General features: G+C 45.8%; 1 protein-coding gene and 1 non-coding gene across 2 annotated transcripts; both read right to left on the bottom strand.

Moving 5' to 3' along the window:
* On the bottom strand, positions 1-12,648 carry LOC138804473 (arylacetamide deacetylase-like 2). The gene is made up of 5 exons (XM_069988745.1): positions 12,511-12,648; positions 8,640-8,862; positions 7,092-7,161; positions 5,130-5,301; positions 1-600 (listed from the first exon to the last, which is right to left on the bottom strand). The coding sequence occupies exons 1-5, from the start codon at positions 12,646-12,648 to the stop codon at positions 1-3; spliced, it is 1,203 nt and encodes a 400-aa protein (XP_069844846.1).
* Positions 8,029-8,136, bottom strand: LOC138804515 (U6 spliceosomal RNA). The gene has a single exon (XR_011365285.1). It is a non-coding gene; the product is annotated as a U6 spliceosomal RNA (small nuclear RNA).
* Positions 12,649-14,311: the final 1,663 nt, after the last annotated feature.

Raw genomic sequence — 14,311 nt, 5'->3', positions numbered from 1 at the left:
TTATAGATTTTCCTCTAACCAACTTATATACTTATCTTTGACTCTGTGGCCCAAGTTTAGATGAAATGGTGAGTTTATGAATGCTAGAGCGCCATGGAACCCGTTTTCTACGTGGTCATGAGTAACGTTCACTCCAGCATTTTGCAGTCGGGTGACATAAATAAGTCCATCATCTCTTAGGACATCGTGCTCACAGGTGAGCACATAGGTTAGGGGCAAGGTCTGTAGCTCAGAGTCATTAGCTATCAAAGGTGACATGTGTGCTACCGAATTGAGATAAGAAGCATTAAAAATTCCAGTAATGGGTTCAGTATACACATGGCTCTTTTTATACTTCTCAGGAAGGAAGGTACTCCAGTTAACAAACTTCAGCAGATGTTTGTGCTCTTGAGGCACATGCTGGTTTTTCCACATCGCTTGGGGCAGGGCTTGGTCTTTAGTTACATAGAGACACCCTAACTTAATGAGCATCTTTCTTGGCAGGATGGGGCCATATTCATTCTCCATGTGTGATGGCATGAGGGTGTCGAACAGTTGCAGCCCAGGGTAGATTAAGGCCTGTGCCTTAATTTTATCTTTGAATTCCGGATCATTCTTTAGCTGAAAAACATAATGAAATTAGGCTTCAATCGTCTGAGGTCAGTAGTTTATAAAATTTCTAAATCACTAGTAATTACTCTCACAACTTACAGACAAAGCAATGTGAACAATCATGCATGCACACGTACACGTATGGCCACCAAGCAAATACAAGTGTGCCATTCCTAGGAAAGGCTGTCTGAGACCATCTTGGTGTGAGCCAGCCTAGACAAGAGCAGCAAGAACAGGGTCAGGTTGGTGAGCGGCTGTGCAGCAGGGTGTGAGGGGCGGGAGCAGGGGCGGGTTGGTGAGCGGCTGTGCGGCGGGGTGTGAGGGACGGGAACACAGTCAGGTTGGTGAGCGGCTGTGCGGCGGGCTGTGAGGGGCGGGAGCAGGGGCGGGTTGGTGAGCGGCTGTGCGGTGGGGTGTGAGGGAAGGTGGTCGGCGACCCCGGGGAGTCGGAAGAGCAGGAAAAGCGCAGTATTTGTCATCTTCCTTATTACATATATCAGATATAACACTTGCCTTTTTTCTTCTAGTCTTACACAACAGAAAGAACCTAGATTGGCCTCCCCAAAGAAAGCCAGGTCCTGCCACAAACACAGAGCAGATGGCCGCACCACCAACGCTTCAGGACTGCCCTACCGAGGTAGGCGGTGCAGAAACACACAAGAACTAGTTGACATTAAATTCACATCACAAGGGAGAATGTCCAAGCACCTGCAGAACACATAGTCTGTGTGCACTAGGACCCATAAGTTCAAAAGGAAAATAAAGAAGCAATGTCCTATTTATGTTCCAGGATCTTAATCCTTCCTCGGTGCCCTTTGATTGATAATTACCGAAATGAAATGGACCATCTTAACAGTTCAGGGAAGAAATCATGGCCACAGACACAAAACTGAGTTAGGAGCAGAAAGGGTCCTTAAAGACGACTTAGAAATTTCTGCTGGTTCTTGAGGCAGGAGAGCTCATACTTTCAATGATTTATTTCCAAGCTACGTTGGAATAAAGAAAAATGAAGTGAGATTCACAGTTTGTGAATGAAACGAATACTAGTTTTCCCAATAGGAGTTGTTACATGCCACAAGCCTTACGCCCGAAGCTGGAGGGATGCCAGGCTTTAGAGAAAGGGGCCAAGTGGAGGCCGCCCAGCGCACAGACGTCACTGACGGTCGGGTGCCCCGCGCCCCTCTTTCCGATGCCCCCTCGGCTGAATGTGAAGATGTGTCCTCGGGGCACCCCTGTAAGCACCCCTTTATTGTAAAGCCTCAAATGGTGCTTCCTGGTGATCACACAGCAAATCCCTAAGAAGTGCTCTGATGTCCAGTATGTCCACTTGATACTGGTCCTGCTTCACTTCAAAAGATGAGTGGCGAGAGCCTGCGCTGTGTGCATTAACCTAGGACAGTGGCAGCCGTAGGCACTGGAAGTATAGGGCCACTGGCAGGGCCTCAGGCGCGGAGAGCTGTGGGCAGACTCCTGGCATGTCGGAACCTGGGAGTGTGTCTGTGCTGAGTGGACAGGCCGCCATGTTGCAGGATTACACTCTTACACACACACACTAGCCTTGGTGGAGCAGCCTTAGAAGAACAAGTGCCTGGGGTTAACCTCGGTTAAACTCGCCAGGCCGGTGCTCCTCCTCGGTGCCAGCCCGGCCCCTTTGTCCTCGTGGTGGTGGTGGTGGTTTTGCTTTTCAGATAGAGTCCTGTGCTTTGGCCTTGGGTCTTAGTCTCCCTGACTCCACCTCTTGACTGCTTGGGATTATAGGTGTGCTGCCACACCCAGCTTAAGATTTTCTCAGTGTAAAACCAAAAATCAGAAAAACCCCAACCCCATAGAGAGTGCAGGCAGACTCCTCAGACACACTGTAAACGAAGGTTGACACCCTTATCAATGACAACAACAACAAGCATTCTGGGAAATAACTTAGCAAATACTGCAGAAGAAGAAACAAGTTCACTTATACTTTATATACTATCAGAAGATTCTCTTAGTGGTAGGAAGGATAGGAACACTGATATTTCAGTGGAAAGAAGAATGTCCCTTATCAGTGCAAAAACACAGAGCCAGGGTACATTCCTGTATGTGCAGTCTAGCTCTATGACACATGTACCTGCCTGCGTGTGTGCAGGGTGTGCGTCTGTGACACTAGCACCTGCCTGTGTGTGTGCAGGGTGTGCGTCTGTGACACTAGCACCTGCCTGTGTGTGTGCAGGGTCTGCGTCTGTGACACTAGCACCTGCCTGTGTGTGTGTAGGGTCTGCGTCTGTGACACTAGCACCTGCCTGCCTGTGTGTGCAGGGTGTGCGTCTGTGACACTAGCACCTGCCTGTGTGTGCAGGGTGTGCGTCTGTGACACTAGCACCTGCCTGCCTGTGTGTGCAGGGTGTGCGTCTGTGACACTAGCACCTGCCTGTGTGTGCAGGGTGTGCGTCTGTGACACTAGCACCTGCTTGTGTGTGTGTAGGGTGTGCGTCTGTGACACTAGCGCCTGCCTGCCTGTGTGTGCAGGGTGTGCGTCTGTGACACTAGCACCTGCCTGCGTGTGTGTGTGCAGGGTGTGCGTCTGTGACACTAGCACCTGCCTGTGTGTGTGCAGGGTGTGCGTCTGTGACACTAGCACCTGCCTGTGTGTGTGCAGGGTGTGCATCTGTGACACTAGCACCTGCCTGTGTGTGCAGGGTGTGTGTCTGTGACACTAGCACCTGCCTGCCTGTGTGTGCAGGGTGTGCGTCTGTGACACTAGCACCTGCCTGTGTGTGCAGGGTGTGCGTCTGTGACACTAGCACCTGCCTGCCTGTGTGTGCAGGGTGTGCGTCTGTGACACTAGCACCTGCCTGCCTGTGTGTGCAGGGTGTGCGTCTGTGACACTAGCGCCTGCCTGTGTGTGCAGGGTGTGCGTCTGACACTAGCACCTGCCTGTGTGTGCAGGGTGTGCGTCTGTGACACTAGCACCTGCCTGCCTGTGTGTGCAGGGTGTGCGTCTGTGACACTAGCACCTGCCTGTGTGTGCAGGGTGTGCGTCTGTGACACTAGCACCTGCCTGTGTGTGCAGGGTGTACGTCTGTGACACTACCACCTGCCTGTGTGTGCAGGGTGTGCATCTGTGACACTAGCGTCTGCCTGTGTGTGTGCAGGGTGTGCGTCTGTGACACTAGCGCCTGCCTGTGTGTGCAGGGTGTGCGTCTGTGACACTAGCACCTGCCTGCCTGTGTGTGCAGGGTGTGCGTCTGTGACACTAGCACCTGCCTGTGTGTGTGCAGGGTGTGCGTCTGTGACACTAGCACCTGCCTGCGTGTGTGTGTGCAGGGTGTGCGTCTGTGACACTAGCACCTGCCTGTGTGTGTGCAGGGTGTGCGTCTGTGACACTAGCACCTGCCTGTGTGTGTGTGTAGGGTGTGCGTCTGTGACACTAGCACCTGCCTGCCTGTGTGTGCAGGGTGTGCATCTGTGACACTAGCACCTGCCTGCCTGTGTGTGCAGGGTGTGCGTCTGTGACACTAGCACCTGCCTGTGTGTGCAGGGTGTGCGTCTGTGACACTAGCACCTGCCTGTGTGTGCAGGGTGTGCGTCTGTGACACTAGCACCTGCCTGTGTGTGTGCAGGGTGTGCGTCTGTGACACTAGCACCTGCCTGCCTGTGTGTGTGTAGGGTGTGCATCTGTGACACTAGCACCTGCCTGTGTGTGTGCAGGGTGTGTGTCTGTGACACTAGCGCCTGCCTGTGTGTGTGCAGGGTGTCTGTGACACTAGCGCCTGCCTGTGTGTGTGCAGGGTGTCTGTGACACTAGCGTCTGCCTGTGTGTGTGCAAGGTGTGTGTCTGTGACACTAGGTGCCTCCCTGTGTGTGTACAGGGTGTGTGTCTGTGACACTAGCGCCTGCCTGTGTGTGTGCAAGGTGTGCGTCTGTGACACTAGCACCTGCCTGTGTGTGTGCAGAGTGTGCGTCTGTGACACTAGTGTCTGCCTGTGTGTGCTGGTCTCCTGGCAGGACACCACCACCACCACCATCATAATGATGATTATTTGCTACTCATGGAAGTAAAGCAAACATCAACATTTTAGGGTCCAAGCAAATTTGAAAAGCCCATTTGTCATCCCCGCGTCCTGCGGCCTGAGCGGTCCTGTCCTGGGGCAGGAAGGCTGAGTATGGAGGCAGTGGCCAGGATTTCTCTTCACTCTAACTCGTGAAACAGTTATGTAACAAATCTCCTATCAATCTTTGTTAATAAATTAAAAATTGTGCGGCTTCTTTGGAAGTTTCCTAACAAAGTCTTTGTCTCAGGGCCTCAGTTTGTTCTCTATAGTATTTGCTCATTTATTTTCCTTAATGTTTGTCTTTGTATTTTTTTCTTAGAATTATTATAGTACATAAGAGTTTTATTCAACTTTATAACACCAAAGCCACTTTTAAATGTGAAGTGACACAGACAGGACCTGCTTGCTTTCCATTTCATGTTAAAGTAAGATACTTAACATAAAAATAGAGACTGAAATAAAACAGAGTGCATGCACACACACGGGTCACACGGACGGCTGAGCACCTACCGCTTGAACCACTTGGGCTGCGAGCAAACCGCCTGAGCTGTCTCCAGAGATGCAGACGCGGGCGGAATCCACGCCATACTGCCTAAGGATTTCATCCTGCAGAAAAAACTTGACTGCGGAAATACAGTCTTCAAGAGGAACTGGGAAATGATACTGCGGAGCTAGTCTGTAGCTTTAGAGGAACAAAAAACCAACAAAGCATTTATAATTAAATACATGTTAATTTAACCAACAGACACATTGATCAAAATTGGCCCATCTTGGAGTCGTGACGTTCACCAGCTAAGCCTGTGCTTACTAGTACTTTCTGGGTTTTTTTTTTTTTAAATCAGTAAAAAAAAAATCAAAATACTTCCTGGTATAAAGGATTTCAGGTATTCTATGGAAATGAGAACAAGGGTTTATTTTAGGAGAGATGAGTGAGGAAATGTTTTCTCTTCATCTCCATAAAAATAAATTCTTATGGAAGAGCAAAGCAGACTCACTACTGTGTTTATTACAGTCTCAGTGTCGGTATTCATAAACTTCCAGAACTGTTGATGGAAATACACTAGAAAATTTAAAAGCAGAAAATCTGACAGCAGATGATTTGTAGTTAGGTCTTTATAAGGTTATATGTCCCATTTCATATCAGAAACACTGTGAAAATTTCATTTAAAACAAGAACTGACCTACGAATATATAAGCATCATGATGCAAGACATTTTGTTTAACCATTGTGAATTTGTACATGTTACTACAGAATCTTCTAGTGAATCTGTGTGTATATTTTCTGTGATAGGAGCACACCTCTTCAGTTTAAAATTTTTTATAGTAGTGATCTTAATACTCATAAGAAATAGTGAATTATATCAACTGCAATCTTGTTAAAGTATCTAAAATACAGTATAATCTAAAATGCCAAAAATACAACCATTGCTTGAAATATTCTTTCAAGTAAAAAACAAGCCTGGCACTGGTGGCTTATTCCTGTAATCCTAGCTACTCAGGAGGCTGAGATCTGAGGTTCATGGTTCAAAGCCAGCCCAGGCAAGGAAAGTCTGTGAGACTCTTATGTCCAATTGATCACCAGAAAACCAGAAGTGGCTCTGTGGCTCAAGTGGTAGAGCGCTCGCCCTGAGCTGAAGAGCTGAGGGACAGTGTCCAGGCCCTAAGTTCAAGGCCCATGACCGATAAAAAAAAAAATCCTAAGTAAGTGATAGACTTTTTAAGCCTGTCCAACATATTTAATAATTTAAAAAGTTTATTAAAAATGATTAGGTGACATTATATAATTAAACTGCAGAAGAAAAGGAAATCAATATGAAATGTCTTTTTCTTTTGTGGTTGGTAGAAAGCAGTGATTGTAATATGACAGCACTGACTTCCCCTTATTGTCCATTTGACCCCCTTGGACTCTGTCTTAGCAAAGAAATTCTTCATTCAGGCAACATTTTCATTTAGGAACATTTCATTTAGGAAACAGCCTAAAGTCTCTGAAGTATGTTCTGGAGTATGGAATTTGCAAGACAGGAGGAAAACTTTTCCTCAGGATCAAGCATTCTACAGACTACACCTGAATAGGCTACAAAGTAACAAGCATTTAATTGACTGTGAAATGTTCTTTGAAACTTGGTTAAATGTTAGGAGACACTAAGCTGTTGTTTGAGAAGGACTTGAAATGCTCTAATCATCAGATCCAACACAGGTTACTTAACATTACTCCAAGCAATAGAAGGCTCCTTGTGTAGATTCCCGTCTCAACACAGTATAAGTGTGCAACAGGGGCACGCTCTTCCCGCGTGTGCTGCCCAGGGGCCAGGCCAGGCCTGCCGTCTGCGGTGTGGCCCACGCCGTGCTGCACGCAGGGGTCTCGGAGGGGCCTGGGCGCTGCCTGCCCCCAGCCCCCAGCCCCCAGCCCCGCCCTCCCCCAGGCTTGGGAAATCAAGCTCTGCCCCGCTCGAGGAGCAATCGCTAGCTTACTCGACTCCCACCACCACAGCGTCCAGTCTGTTTGCCACCATTCTGTTCAGGAAGTTGTAGGCTTCCAGCTCTGCAATGAGACAAACATAAAGAAGGACCCCGCAAGTAAAGAGCACTGGAAAATCACCTGAGCTTGTGACGTGTCACTGGCATCCCTGCTGGGTCCCTCTCTCTCCACTTGGAGGAACATCCTGTCCGAGTGACAAATTTTCCTAGTTCTAAGTCAAATGGGAACCAGAGTCCTCCTTGGCCACCCTTGCGCTGCGTCCCGGGGCGGGAGGCCGGGATGGCCTGGCCATGTGTCGGCCCTGGGAAGGCCTGTGGCAGCCAGCCCTGCCAGAGGCTCTTCTGGAAGAGTCCGCAGCTCAAGGGCCCGCTGCCAGTGCTAAGGACATCTGCAGAGCTCAGGGAGCAACTGGCGTGTCATTTGGATCCCAGATCTCTGAGTATCTGTAGAACCTTGACTACAACAGAAGTGTTCATTTCCATGGTGTCTCATCACATTGTCTGATACAATAAGCCAGAAACTGAGACTCGGGTTGAAGGTGGTATTGCAGACAGCACTGTCAGTTTTTGTACATTCAGAGGTTGGACCCTATTTTATTTTTCCCAACACTGTTAGTATTGTCTTTTCAAGGAAATGATGTTAATTTCTCTATTACCAAATATACTTCTTAGTGTCACTGAACAAAGTAAGCTATCCTCTCTCTGAGATGTCAGAAATCTGCATGAACATTCACATTCTTGTGGTGGTTGTTGTTGAACTCTGGGCCTGGGCGCTGTCCCTCAGCTCTTCAGCTCAAGGCTAGCGCTCTACCACTTGAACCACAGCGCCACTTCCAGCTTTCTCTGCTTGTGTGGTGCTGAGGAATTGAACACAGGGCCTCATGCATGCAATGTATAAAAATACATTCAGGTTGTTGTTATTGTTGTTTTTTTAAATCTGGAGCTCTTCGTGAATTTGCACGTCACCCCTGTGTGGGGGCCATGTGAATCATCTCTGAATCGTCCCAGTTTTAGTTTATGTGCTGCCAGTGGCTCACACCTATAATCCCAGCTACTCAGGAGGCTGAGGGTTGTGGTTTGAAGCCAGCCCAGGCAGGGGATCAGTGAGACTCATCTCCAATAAACTACCCTGAAGAAGCCAGAAGTGGCGCTGTGGCTCAAGTGGTAGAGTATTAGCAGCTCAGGGACAGCACCCAGGCTCTGAGTTCGAGTCCCAGCACAGCAGAAACCCACAAAACCCCATATGGTTTATTTTAATTTGAGGGGACTTGAAGTCGGGTTCTTTGTTATTTTTAAACATAAGCTTCATGTTAGCTTTTTGTACTTCCAAGACGATGTTATCAATACATTTGTTTAATAAAATCTCATCTATTATTTTAACTATGAGGACATTTGGGTAAGTTGTGATTGATACCATCAACTGAGATGCAGAGACTACTCACAAATAGATACTGTGTCAGCAAATGTCCTCTCAGTGACATGCATTACATATGTAGGTCATGCATTTGACTCGATGCATGCATATCCACAAGGTGCACTTACTGCAGCTTCCCAGGACAAACGCACCCCCGTGAAGGAAAACGACCGCAGGCCTCTGGCGTTCCGCGGCCCCCGTGGGCACGTACAGGCGCACAGGGACGCCACCAAAGTCCGTGTCCAACACTGTCAGGTTCCCGTCGGACTCCGGCCTTGTCAGGAGCACGCTCGATATTGTCAGGTAGAACTCTTCGTATGTTATGATACCCGTGTTTTCAAGTAACATTGCCTGGCGACACAAAGCAAAATTTAAAACACTGAAGATTTTCATTAACACCAAATGCACAAAACGTCACAATTTAAAGGGAAGACTAGTGATGTTAAGCATCACTGCCCTACAAGACTGTGAAATGTTTAATCAATCTCAATAATAAGTTATCAAAAATAAAGGGAAGACTAAATAATACGACAGTATGGTCTTTTGAATACCCTAACATGTATTCTTACTGACTCACAGATACTGCAAGTGTGCGGTGTCCCGAATAAGAGTAACCTCATTTAAAGTTATCAATTTCCCGATACTGTATCTGAGGTGAGTCTAATTGCTTCGTAATTGTAAAGTTTTGTCAGAAAAAATATATTTATTTGATAAATATATATTTTCGTTGTATTCATCTTTCTAACACTTTCATTTTATTTTAATTTACTGGTCATTCAATTTAATAGAATATTTTTTGTGCTGCTCCTGGGGCTTGTGCTCAGAGTCCGGGCACTGTCCCTGAGCTTTTGTGCTCAAGGCTAGTATTCCACCACTTGAGCCACAACTCCACTTCTAGTTTTTTGGTGATTAATTGGAGCTAAGAGTCTCACAGAAATCTGGGCACCAGTGGCTCATGCTTGTAATCCTAGCTGCTCAGTAGGCTGAGCTCCAAGGATTACGGTTCAAAGCCAGCCTAGGTAGGAAAGTCCATGAGACTAATCTCCAATTAACCACCAGAAAACTGGATATGGTGCTGTGGCTCAAGTGAACTGAAGAGCTGAGGGACAGCGCCCAGGCCCAGAGTTCAAACTCCATGACCAATCCCCCCCCCCAAAAAAAAAACCCCAAAAGTTCTTGGAATGAACTGGACTTTGAACTTAAAAAGTGATAGCTGAAAGGAACAGTATGTGGGAACTGGTGTGTGCTGTTGACCTTGTATAATCCCAAAGCAACTGTTCTGCTACTTAAAGATACTAAGTTTCAACTTAAAGCACACACAGAAATACATGCACAAGCATAAAACGTATACTCAAGGGGATCACCACATCCAAGTCACAAAATAAACGTATGTTTGGAATTTGGAACTAGGAGGAGTCTGAAACATAATCTAAAAGTCAGGTGTAGGTATCTGTTGTCTTTGTGAGCTAAATTCGCAAGAACACCTCTGTGTGTGATGGCCATGTCTCGTTCACTTCAGGATCACCTCGCCACCTCATCCTTAGCTGAACTCTTTGATAGGCCAGCTGGCCAAGGGAACAAGTCATCAGGTAAGAAACGAGAAGTAGGCTTAGTTTACTCTTCTTGGAAATTAGATCTGGTCAAAAGTCAAAAGCAAGTAGAATAGAGATGAATTCTCAGTGCAATCACATTCTTCAGTGTACAATTTTTAAATTATTTATGCTTATCCTCAATATTCTTGAATGTCTTTAAGAGAGATGAATTTATTTTTTCATACAAATATTATTATGAGTTATAATATTCTAATTAATGTTTCTCAAAATCTTGAAGAATATGAGGATGGATATGTTTATTATTAAATCTTATTTGCAATGGAATTGTTAAAATATAGGTTCGAGTAGCTTAGTCCTAGCCAAGAAGGAATGAACTCAAAATCATTAACCACAACTACAAATTATGTACACAATACAAAAGAGATACTACTCTGAGAAGTGAACAGAAGTGTGTTTAGGAAGAAATCCAAAGCTTGAATAAAGAGTCCAACAAGAGGGTGAATTACACACTTATTTCTTTTGTCTTCTGGTTTTGATCTGGGCTCAGAGTGAGCCTAAGTATTATAGAAGGGAGATTTAAGCAACTATTCTGAGAGAGACTTTCTACTTGTGGGTCTAGACATAGCTGAGGCATTTCCTGTGCATCGGAATGCTTATGGGAAAGAAGACTTCCCCACTCCCATTTCCTCTGTCTTTTGTGTTCATTTCCCATCATACTTGAAGGGAGGTTCTCTTTGGAGGGAGGTCAGTTGTGGGCCTTGAACTCTGGGCCTGAGCACTGTCCTGAGCTCAGCTCAAGGCTAGCGCTCTACCACTTGGAGTCACAGCGCCACTTCTGGTTTTCTGGTGATTGGTTGGAGAAGAGTCTCAGGGACTTTCCTGCCCTGGCTGGCTTTGAACCACAATCCTCAGATCTCAGACTCCTGAGTAGCTGGGATGCCGGGCCTGAGCCACTGTGCCCAGTCCCAGTTCCCAGTGTTCACTGGAGTGGAGGGGAGAGAGAAGGAGAGGGGGAGGGAGGGAGGAGAGACTAGCAAGGAAAGCCATGTGAAATACTTGGAAGTGTTCCCGATTAGTGGAGATGCTTCCAGCCCCAAAGACTGAGAGTTTCTCATTAGAAAATGCAGTTTTGTCCCTGGCATTAGTGGCTCACACCTGTGACCCTGCTCTGGAGGCTGAGGTCTGAGGTTCATGGTTCAAAGTCAGTCTGAGCAGATGTATCTGGGAGATTCTTCTATTTAGCCAGCAAAAGGTCAGAAGTGGAAGTGTGGCTCAACTGGTGGAGCGCCTGCCAGGCAAAAAGCCAAGTAACTGTGTGAGGTCCTGAGTTCAAACCCCAGTACTGGTACAGAAGAGAAAAAAGAATGAAAGTAAGAATACCAAGAGGCAGCTGAGTACATGCTGACGGGGGAAATCAACAACATAGGATTTGAAGCACCAGGAGAATTTCTGAGACCTGTTCAGAGAGCATCAGAATGTCGTCACTGCCTTCACCTTTACCAAAACTCTATTTCCCTAGTGAGCACATAGGGTTCTCAGGAGGGCTACCCAGATGGCGCACAGCACATGAACTGCGGAAGCAGACAGGAGAAGCTGGTAACCATAAAGACACATATTAGCCGGGCGCTGGTGGCTCACACCTGTCATCCTAGCTACTCAGGAGGCTGAGATCTGAGGATCACAATTCAAAGCCAGCTCAGGCAGGAAAGTCCGTGAGACTCTTATCTACAATGAACCACTCAGAAGACTAGCCTTGAGCTGAATTGCTGAGGGACACGCCCAGGCCCAGAGTTCAAGCCCCACGACCGACCAAAAAAAAAAAGAAAGAAATGTATTAAAGTCATCCAAAAACCTGGAAAAGTCATTCCTATAGTTGAAAGTTAATTTTATTTTTATACAGTTGTATCACTGGTAGTGATTTATAATGAAATGAACACCATCCTCTGTAAGGGAATTAATTACTAATAAATATAACTGTTAAATGTATCTGACATGCAGAAAGTCCTCTGGTCTGCAGTAACTCAAAGAATGAGAATAGTTTTTGAGTAAATAAAGCTTGAGAACTACTTAAAAAGTTAAAAGTAGTAAATATACATCAGAATGCAAAAACAAAATTGACAAACTCATTTAAGTTTTAAGAGAATGCATGAAAATACATTACATGCATAACATTTCAACAAATTTCCCTTTTGGGGCAATACCATTTTCTTTATTCACAATATGTGGTCATTCTCTTTAGACACAGACACAAAGTCTGAAAAAGAGTTATGTTCTTCCTTGGTTTGTATATATTCAAATAAGCATATTCATGGCTGGTAAAATTAATCATAATATTATTTGGTAGATTTATTCTAAAAGAAAAGTCTTTCCTCTTTCAAAACACTAACTGAAAGAAAGTCAATGAATACTTATAGCAAGTCACTCTTATGTTTTAGGGAAATATTACCGTTAGTGATATCATTTTCATTGAAGCATCCAAAAGTTGTACTTTCCAAGGTTCTTCAATGCCTTCTGGTATGGGTATATAAACATAGTAAGCAAGGAAAACACAAAACAGTCCGAAGTACAGAGTTTTGTGTCCCATGATACTCTCTTCCCAGGTTCTCTGTGATAATAATTTAATGTCACCTCATATATACTAAATGCTAAGCAATAGGACAAAGGTAGGTGGTTAACTTTCTCAAGTAATGTGGGCACTGTAGCAACACTGACTTAACAGTTCAAGATTAACTGAGTGTGGTAACTGATGATGCAATCGCCCGTCTTTCTGAACGTGAATTTGCAGTACAGCCTGTCAAGGGTCAGTATCAAACAACTTGAGATGTCGGCCGCTAGCATTTCTTCACTCAGCCTGAGGCTGCAGCAGGACATACAAAGAACCATGAAGTATGGTCTTTTGCAGAGATTGGTGACAAGAGATCCGAAGCAAATCCTGCTGTGTGACCATCATTAAGAACCACCTGTGGCACCGATGTGGGCGGGAGGCTCTGGGATGAGCCGGGCCTGGCTGCCGTCCTCAGCCTTTTCACTCCAGGCTGGCTACTGCCTGAGCCAGGGCTCCCTTCCACATGCTGGTGGCTGATCGGGTGTCACGGACCGAGTGGCGCCGCGGTGCCATCCTCGGTGTTTGTGGCTGGGCGCCGGCCCCTCTGGACCCTGCTCCCTTCAGCTTTGCGCTCTGGTAGCACTTGGCCCAGAGATGGCCAGGCTGGCTCTGCCATTGAATGTGGGCATTACAACACAGGCGTTTGAGCAACTTTCAACAAAAGGCCGATTACATCGATGCTGTCCTCAAGATCCATGGTTTCATTCTCAAACACTGTTGGGCCCAGACACACGCTCATTTTCATTTGCATAGCTTTTGTTTGTTTGTTTGTTTGGTCATAGGTCTTGAACTCTGGGCCTGGGCGCTGTCCCTCAGCTCTTCAGCTCAAGACGAGTGCTCTACCATTTTGAGCCACAGCATCACTTCCAGGTTTTTGAGTGGTTTATTGGAGATAAGAGTTTCACAGCTTTTCCTGCCCAGGCTGGCTTTGAACCTTGATCCTCAGATCTCAGCCTCCTGAGTAGTTAGGATGACAGGCGTGAGCTACTGGTGCCCGACATTTCCATGGCTTTTATTCTGAGATGAGTGTTTTTCCCAGGATAAAGGTCATTTCAAAGATAACCTTGTTTAAATCTCCACAACACACAAATTACTTGGGGAAGGGAGAGAATTGCTCTTAGATTTTTTTTAAGAGGAGGGATGGAGAAAGGTTGATTCTTGGGTACTAAGTTTTGGTTAGGAGGAAGAATTCTGTTTTGCTGTTGTGCTGTATGGTGACCGCAGACAGCACTTATATACTGTGCAGATCAAAGAGGTAGAAGAAAGGATTCTGACAGTTTTCACAGTAAAGAAATGATAAATGCTTGAGCAGATAGATATGCTTAATATGACTTAACTATGCATTGGATGAAAACACCATGTTACCAATTGATAGTTACAACTTTAATGTTTTATGTAGGAGTTGAAATAAATTTAAACAAGTGAAGTATTGGATGAAAGCACAAAAGAAGAAAAGAGAATTGATTTCAGTTTGTCGTACTCTCAAGAGACTTAGAGTGCATATGACCATCTAGGATGATGCCAAGGGACACAGACTCCACGAAGACGTTTTTCTTTGTTGTTGTTGTTGTTTTTGATGTACCACATGATTTGTGTTTTTGTCCCCCTATGGAATATCCCCTGTGGTCACTGATTTGATTTT

This window comes from Dipodomys merriami, unplaced genomic scaffold (genome assembly GCF_024711535.1).
Source record: "Dipodomys merriami isolate MVZ:Mamm:240054 unplaced genomic scaffold, mDipMer1.0.p SCAF_367, whole genome shotgun sequence".
NCBI classification, from domain to species: domain Eukaryota; kingdom Metazoa; phylum Chordata; class Mammalia; order Rodentia; family Heteromyidae; genus Dipodomys; species Dipodomys merriami.
The sequence above is the reverse complement of the archived record's forward strand: the minus strand, read 5'-3'. Positions and strand labels throughout refer to the sequence as shown.

Excerpts from the sequence above, each read along its gene's own strand:
- LOC138804473 (XM_069988745.1), bottom strand. The coding sequence starts at position 12,648 with ATGGGACACAAAACTCTGTACTTCGGACTGTTTTGTGTTTTCCTTGCT. Across the intron at positions 8,863-12,510 it reads TGAAAATGATATCACTAACG|GCAATGTTACTTGAAAACAC; the intron begins GTAATATTTCCC and ends TTGTGTCGCCAG. Across the intron at positions 7,162-8,639 it reads GTTTGTCCTGGGAAGCTGCA|AGCTGGAAGCCTACAACTTC; the intron begins GTAAGTGCACCT and ends GTCTCATTGCAG.